Source organism: Pygoscelis adeliae, unplaced genomic scaffold (genome assembly GCF_000699105.1).
Source record: "Pygoscelis adeliae isolate BGI_AS28 unplaced genomic scaffold, ASM69910v1 Scaffold161, whole genome shotgun sequence".
In the NCBI taxonomy this organism is placed as follows: Eukaryota; Metazoa; Chordata; class Aves; order Sphenisciformes; family Spheniscidae; genus Pygoscelis; species Pygoscelis adeliae.
The window spans coordinates 1014020-1022448 of NW_008824061.1; the positions used below are offsets into that span (position 1 = coordinate 1014020).

Sequence of the window (8429 nt, forward strand, 5' to 3'; positions counted from 1 at the left end):
TTATTCCCAGCCCCTGTGTCTGTTGGTTTCTGCTGACCCCTTGAGCTTCACAACCATTCATTTGAGGGCATAGCCACAACCACTAAAGCAAAACCACTGAGAAAGCTCCCTAAAGGGGCCTCACAGAGAGGCCCAAACTGCTTTAGGACAGCAGCTTGAGGAGGTTTTTTCCTGGAAAACAGAAAAATTTTGTGTGGCCTACAGCTACTGTAAGAGGCTTCCTCGGGAATAAAGAGGCTCGTTTTAAACGCCTCCACATTTTGGCTCTGTTCAGGAAGAATCCTTTAATACTGCTGGCAATCAGATAGAGCAGCCCCAAGGCTGAGTGAGCGCAAGAATAGAGTGCAGGGCTGCAGGGCTTTTCAGCTATGGTACCCACATGTCAGCCCTCATGAGGAGCAAATTCCCACCTCTATCGACCCTGGGAAGATGGATGGGGTGAGCGAGGGAGTGCCTGCAGTTTTAAGAGAGGCTCTTGTGGCTTGCTGGCTTTGCAGAAGCATCCGCTACATCCACCTTGCAGAAGAGGTCGGGACTGTCTAAATCAAGGTGATGTCTCCAGCTCTCTGCAGCCAGCCATGCTGATGAGGCTGCAGTGAGACTGGCCAGCAGCCCGGAGCTGGCAGGGAGGGCTCCCCCATCATGCACCTTTCACTGCGCAGCCCTCACTGCCTGGACATTTTATTCTGTGCTCACACATCTTCCTCTTCCCCTGAGCTCCTTCCACCCCGACAAAGTGCTGACAGGAGACATTTTCCTTCCACTTCTTAACCTTCTTAATTTTTGTTTTAACGTTGGGGGCTGGAGGGTCTGTCCTTTTTGTCATTAGAGATCGAGAAAGGTGTATTTTATGTGCTGCAGAGAACCGAGTGCTTCCGGAGAGAGGAGACACAAATCACGAGGACACCCTGCTGACTCTGCTTCTTAATAAGAAGCTTGCATGGCGGAGACCAGAAAATATTGGTAAGCGAAGGGGATGGGAGATCTCAGCTTCTTCAATCTGTGTTTGCATGAATGTAAGGAACCTGCTCCTCAGGTTCCTCAGAAATACCGACTGCTCAGAAAGTGGAAGCACTCAGTATGGTGCCTACGGGTGATGAATGTCAGGTGTTCTGCATCATGGGGCTCCTGGACCTGCTTTTGCAATACAATGTAAAGCTGCCCAAAACCATGCACCCTAGATCCTCAGACACTCAACGCTGAGCTGCCAAGGGAGCATGTGTGTGTACATAACTACAAGAAGAGATGCTGCCGAGTCCCTCTGCCCCTGCTATCCTTGAGACATTGTGTACTACGCCTGGGGCATGGGCCAGCCTTGGGAGTCACCTCTCCACCCACACCCCTTACAGCCCCATGTGCGTTTGAGAGACAGCTCAGTGTCTTGCTGGCATGCTAAAACCAGCAGCATCTTGTCAGGACACGGGGCAGTGGGGCGGCATCAAGATTTTGTAGAGAGCACACGGCTGAGATCCCTCAGAGTCAGGTGTAGGTTGGGACAACAGTAGTGGGAGCTCCCGTCTGAGCCTGAGCCCCTGCTACTGCTGCAAGAGGTTGAGACAACGGGCTTTTCCCACACAGCGGGGAGGCCAAAGACAGGCCACGTGGAGGCTTTTCCTGTCAGTGCTCTGTGAACAGGCACCAAATTTAAAGCCACCCGCATGTTGCGACAGCCTCTAAACTCAGACCTGCTGCAGAGAAACTTGGGCTTTCCATGACACTACGCACTGCGATCACAAGCGCCATATGGATTACAGGGATTAGCTATTCCCACGGCCACCGCAGCCAGGGGAGGGTTTGAGCCATATGTGGTGGTCCCAGAGCAGGAAGCTGCCCTTCCCTGTGAAAACAGCCGAGAACGCGGCCCAGCAAAAATTTTGTTATGAAAATCCATTTGTCAAAATCACTCAGTGCTCTTCCCCAGCCCCTTGTTAATGCAGTGAGGCAGTGGTTAAACAATCCTGGGACAAATAAACAAACACAAATAAATCAAGTCCTTATACTAACAAAGGCATTCTTCTTGCAAAGGGGATGCATTCAAGAAATAACATTTTTATGATTGGTTTATGGATTATTGCACTTATTACTCCTAGAGGAAAGGCTGCATTTTATGCCAGACAATTGAATATAATGAATCTCTGAGCAGAGCACAGACAGAGGATTTACAGCAGGCAGTTTCTCAAGGCTTCATCCATAAATTAACTTCCTTCCTCCTGCCTGAGATAATCTGTTCCAAATTTCGACCGCTGTTCATTTTCTATTCATAGCAGTCATTGGCCAAGCTTACAGTTTGCGGAAAGTCAAGCCAAAATAGGCACTTGAAACTCTGAAAGAGGTAAAAATGTGAATAATAATAATAATAATAATAATCATCATCATCATCATCACCATCATCTCCTCTTAAGTGGCACTTTTCACTTGTAGATATGCAGTCCTGGCTGTCTCTACCTTATGGATATGTAAAAACTTGCTTAAGAGGAATCTGCCTGAGGTCATTGCTGGCAGTGCCAGGAACAGAGCCCTCACCTCCTGACTCCCAGCCCATCCCCATACCCAGACCGTCACTCAAACCGAGCCCTGATGTAATGGATTTGCTTGGGAACTGCTGCTTTTTCTGTTGGATGAATATCTGTCAGAAAATGTTCAGGATTTTTCAGCTGATTTGTTTCCTTCTCAAAGGAGAAACTGAGAAGGCAGTCAGCTCTTTCTTGGCACCCTCCTGCTCAGTTTCAAACGTTTAAAAAAAAAGCCCATGTCTGGTGATGTGTCTGTGTGCTGAAGTCTTATCTGAAATCAGGGGGAATTACGTCCTAAATCCCGTTGGAGATGCAGACCAATGCCTGCTGCCACATTAGGAGCAGACAAAGGAGACAGCTCCAGGGCTGGCTTTTGGCTTTCTTGTGGGGCCCAGCAGAGACATACTTCAGCTCTTTCCTGGCTCTTCTGCTTATTTTAGTGCATTTTTTTCCCAAACTGGCATTTAAAATCAGCTGATCACTTTGCGTTTCCCTCCTGGGGGAACTGCTGTAGTCCAGTCACTCAGCTTTGACTGAGCTTGTTTTTTCATGGTGCTTTCCATTTTTTCAGCTTTCTTATTAAAAAAAAAAAAAAACCCACAACTGTTTTTGACATCAGTTTGAGTCTGGAATAAGGTACCTCAGACTTCAAGAGGAGTGAGATTGAAATCCCGCAACCCCTCCTGCAACTTTCCCTATTGCTAGTCCAGGCCCTTCCCAATTCAGCTGGAGGTTTTAGATCCCATTCATAGGCACCTAATTTTCCCCTTCTCCTGGATGGGATATCTCAGGGCAGCTCATTCATCCATCTGCATAATTTTTTGACAGCCTAATACAGTACTGCTCAGCCGTGAGATCTCTAAGTCTGATCTATGAGGCTGGTCCCCAGGTCCCTGTGCTCCCCTAACATTTAGAAGTGCGAAACCCATGCACTCACTGCTGTGGTACTTTTCCTGTTGCTCCACTCTGCCAACCCTGATGTTTGCTGACTTACAAAGCAATAAGCTATGCTAGGCTAAATCTGTGTCTTCTGACTTCTGCCTGCATGGGTGATGTGAGGGTAAACAAGTCTTAAAGAGGCAAAGGGATTTCATATAAAAGGCCAGTGACAGAAAAGCCAGCATTAGGGATTTGCTGTTATCAGGATGAAAATTAAAAAGCAGCAAAGAGGTTCACCTGAGTTGGTATCACACAGTACGTGACCTTGTTGGGCCAATCCCCCTACAGCATGGTGAATGATAAAGAAGCCTCCCTCATAATGGTGAATTAGGGTAAAGTCCCATAGAATTCAGTAGAGAAAGCCTGTTTTTCTGTCACTGTTTCTGCTACCATGGATTTGGAGATCACTATCAGGAAGTAAATGATAACTAGGTCTTCTTTTGTCAGCCACTGAAGAGGTTAAATGAAGAAACTGTTTTGGATTTGAGCTTTGGGAAGCAATGCAGATACTGATGTTACTCTCTCCCTTCTTGCAGACTGGGAGCTGGCAAAGAAATTTGAAGAGCTTGAACAGGTGAGAGGAGCAAATGCACAGACACATATAAGCATACTGTTGCATGAATAGCTAAACAACTGTGCGTATTGCTTTATGCCCTATTCTTCGATCTCTACATTCTGCTACTCTTCATTCTGCTGCTGTAATGTAAGCATGTATCACACAAAGGGAAAAGCAGAACTTGGGCTAAGTAGCTGCACAAGCTGGAAAAGATAAAAAGAGAGCAAGGCTATAGACCAGTGCAATAAAGGCTGAGGCAGCTCTTGCCTCTGCCACCAGTGAAAGGCCAGTGAAGGCTAAGCCAGGAAAAAAATAGATGCCAAAGGAAATCTCCATGGAAGAAAAGGGAGGGAGAAGGGCAGGTCTTGCTGCCTGCAAGCTGGCTGCATCTGATAATGGGTTGAAGTTAGAGGGATAGCCACTGCACACCTAATCCAGACTGATTTTTGTGTGGGCTCTTTACTACTAAGGGAGGCCCTAGCCCTGGGGTCAGAGCCCTGCTGTGCTGTGCTGTGCTGTGTGGAGAGCACACACGGATAGCAAGAGGAACCTCCATCCTACACCGAGTTTCTGGGAACAGGGGAAGGTGGGCAGCAACCTTGACATGGCTCCCACTGTGCCCCAAACCCCGCAAGCAGTGGAAGCTCTTTTTACCCTTTCTCAGGCCAGGTCCAGCTGTTGGGATGGATCCTGGAGGTCCTGCTGGGTTCCACTTGGCACTTTTCACTTCAGACTGAAAAACCACAGTGCGGCATACCAGACAGGAGGCTGCCAGTTCCTACCCTAGCCCGTTGCTCCAGTGCTGAGGGACAGTAAGCTCTGGCTTCCTGGGAGCAACACTGCCAGAGCAGAAGTCTAGATCATGGCCATAGATGTTCCTGTAGCTACAGATGGAGAAGGAATACCATGGACTTTCCGCATTATAACCAAAGGAAGTTAGCAAGAGCTGGGGGGAAGGGAGGGGAGGGAGAGTCCAGAGCAATGGAGAAGCATTGCTTTCTGTTGCAGGGGGTGGATGCATGGAGACCTCCTGCCCCACCACTGACTTGACTCTTAATGGTGCAATATCCTTCTGCACAGCCTCCTCTCCACAGGGGTTTTCACCCTAGGGTCAGGGGCAAGAGCAGAGAGTGCCTACACTGCTGCCACCAAACAAGCAGCTGAATAGAGGAGGACATGAGGAGGTGTGAATGCTCCAAAGGCAGATCCTCCTGGAACGGTCCTGCTCCAGGGAAGACCCTGTCCTCCCCGGTGATGGTGTCAGCCAGGCTGCCTGTACCTCCTGCCTCTGAGCCGCCCTGCGCTTGCCAGTACACTGTGGAGCTCCTCATGATGGGGCATTTGTTTACTGCTGTTTGTTTTTAAACAGCTGGAGAAGTTGAAGGATCAGCTCTCAACTGAGGAAGGGTCAGAGGTGGCCTATGCCTTGGAAAGCCTCTCAGCATCCCAGCCCAAAAAACGCGGTAAGTTTTGGGTTAGAGCCCTGCCGCCATCCTGTCCAGCTCTCATCTCCAGGGCTTCCTTTCTGCAACAAAGACAGTGACAGTAAACATGCCCCAAATATGCTGAAAAACAGGTTGGCAGCTTTTCTAGCAGTCTTGGCCCTCTCTTGTTAATGGCTGGCTGGTTTAGTAGCTGGTGAGAAGGACTGTGTACCCAACCCTGTCTGCTGTCAGGGCAGATACAGGTCTGCACACCCAGGACCTCACTGGAGGCAGTCAGGGTTGCATCCTCTTTTTACAGAGGAACATGGGGTTATATGAGCAATGAGTGCCTGTCTTGGAGGGGGTGAGTTCTGTATGAACACATCCCCGCAGTGCACCCGTTGCTTTGCTCTGGGCACAAAGCTAGTGCTGAAGGCATAATGAGCCATGTGGACTGCATGCATTCCCCTCTGCCAAGGTCACTGCCTCCCTACAGAGAAAAAAGAAGCACTTGTTTGTGCTGCTGAAAAGCAGCTAAAAAGGATGTGGAGATCAACCAAGAATGCAGGGAACTAAGATCTGATCGGTGTCCCAGTTGGTCTCCAAGCTTTGTCCAGTCTGTATCCAGTGACTCAGAAGCATATTGCACCAGTGCCCTGCAAAGCTGCCCCTGACAAGCACATGGACAATGCCCTTCACGCTGGCTTTCAGTGGATTCCTCCACAAAGCAGTGGCAGCTGTAAACCAGAAGTCACTGGTGACAGATCTGGCCTAAAAACAAAAGAGCTAGTTCCGCCCTTACCCCACATGCTCTGTGCATGTGCAAGCTGACAACCTGCCAGACAGCCAAGAGAAAATCCCTTTGTGCAAGGCTTACTTAAGTGCTTAGGTGATCCTTAGACAATCTGCAATTTATAAGCAACCCTGGAGGCTGTCATTAATTTGGCTAATCTAATTCATGCCCCCACCAGTCTGGAAGGTTCAAATGTAGATAAAACTACTTCCCCCTGCCAGATTTAAATCAGATTCTGCCAGAAATTAAAGCAGAAAATCCTTGCCTTCATCTAAAGTCCTTCCAGTCTATGAGGAGCTCGTGTCTCAGCATGAGCACTGCTGATTCAGTAGAAGCTTTCTCCCAAGATCCTGCTTTCAAAAACCAGGTAGAAATCTCTTCTCATACTTGACAATAGGAGACCCACACAGGATTCATAGAACAGGGCATGCTGGTGATACAGCTATTTTTTCCAACACCAAAATGTGCATCCTTCCCTAATCTAGTCTTCTTAGAAGATCCCACAGAGATCAATGTTGTTCGGAGGACAGTTAGCAGCAGAGTGGTAGAGTGACTGGGTTTAAAAAAAAATTGTAAGGACCAGATCTAGTCTCTCCAAGTCAGTATCCTGCTCTTCCAGTCAGCCACAGGTGAAAAACCCTGCACACACTCTGAGGCAGCAAAACTGCTGGCCAGTACACAGGAAAGAAAAAGCTGATTCCTGATATTGCTGAAGTAGAGCAAAAGGAAAAGCAAACCCTTATAAATCAAGCAACTTGGAAACAACTTTTAGACCCCTTATTTACACTATAAGCAGTTAAAAGAAACACCTTCTAAAAGTGTTATATGAAGTCAAAGCTGGTTATTGAGATGTGCCCAGAAGCCACAATGCTGGCTTCACACCCCAGCTCTCTCAAGACACGGGGCTTTTGAAACCCGCTCCAGGGCGAGAGCTGGAAGCTGGAAAAAGTCCCTTGGATGCTAACATCCTTCTTTTGTATCCCTTCCCAGCCTGCTTTTGGAAATACTGCATCTGAAGGCTTGCCAGGACTGGAGGATGAAGACGAGCCCTCCCCAAACTGCCTTGTTGGGTATTAATGTGTTAAGAGTTTGTTCTGTTCTGTCATCGTGCTGCTAACTTGGATGCCATCCTCCATGACCGCACCACAGCCAAGTCTAACAGGGACCGTGACAGGAGCTGGTAACCCGCTACCACTCTCCGCTGCTCCTTCCTTCCAAGTTTAACTTGCCGTGATCTTCTACTTGGAAGATGCTTCCCAACTTTCCTTGCTGTCCTGTGTCTGCTGCCACTGTACACTCTTCCCCTTCTCACCAGGTCCCCCAAGGCACCAAACGCTAACTCAGTTCCCCTGAGCTTGGGCCTCTGCCCACATCTGCAGACATTCCTCACTGTGGTGTCTGGGTTTCCCGTCGCCTCCTACGAGCAGGTCTGTGATGACCTAACACCCGCTGTTGGGACAGGAAAGCAGACGGGGTGTCATGTGAAAGGCTCAGGGCTGCCTGCCTCAGCTTGCTGAGCCAGAGCTGTTCCTCGTTGTGTCCCGTCAGCGTACGCAGTAGGTTTGGGGGAGGACAAGCACAGAAGTCTGGATCCTTTGGATATTATTCCAATAAAGATTTTCTGTTGCACAGAAGCACGTGCTGTTTTCTTTCTCACCCCCTGCAGAGCCCCAAGGGGCAGCACATTTCCCTTGATGCAGGCTCTTGTTACCTTAGTGGTTCATGTGAAGTTTACAATGGAAAAAAGGCTCCCATTAAACACCTAAGTATAGCAACACTGGCCTGTCTTAATGTGCCTGAGGAAGAGGCCCTTCCTTTTGACCAGAATTGGGAATGAGAGTTGGGTCTTCCTCATGGATATGTGTGGGCTGCTGTCCTCATAGGACTGGACCAGACCCACTGATTTCTACCTACTCACCCCAAAGAGATGTTTTGAGCAGAGTTTTTTGGCTCATCTGGCTGGTCAGTGCAGATGCTAGCTGGCTTTTTCTACTGCAGAATTATGCCTGCCCCTGTCCAAAAGGAAGAGAGCACAATCCATCAGTGGTTCCTACATATATTCATCTTAAGTCACGTTATCCACGTTTATTTGCAAAAACAAAGGACCATGTTCCCAAAGGTGCAAATTCAGAATAAATCCTGCTGTTAACTTTGAGGTCTCTAACAGTGTAAATGAGAGCAGAATCTGGTAGCCCCTGTGAATG

General features: G+C 48.4%; 1 protein-coding gene across 1 annotated transcript in view; it reads left to right on the forward strand.

Moving 5' to 3' along the window:
- Window positions 1-7680, forward strand: part of UTS2B (urotensin 2B) — a 9303-nt gene extending 1623 nt beyond the window's left edge. The window contains exons 2-5 of the mRNA XM_009334091.1: window positions 862-963; window positions 3989-4026; window positions 5378-5471; window positions 7216-7680. Of these exons, the coding sequence (XP_009332366.1) occupies window positions 862-963; window positions 3989-4026; window positions 5378-5471; window positions 7216-7241 (260 nt within the window). The 3' untranslated portion in view covers window positions 7242-7680. The remainder of the gene's footprint in view (window positions 1-861; window positions 964-3988; window positions 4027-5377; window positions 5472-7215) is intronic.
- Window positions 7681-8429: the final 749 nt, after the last annotated feature.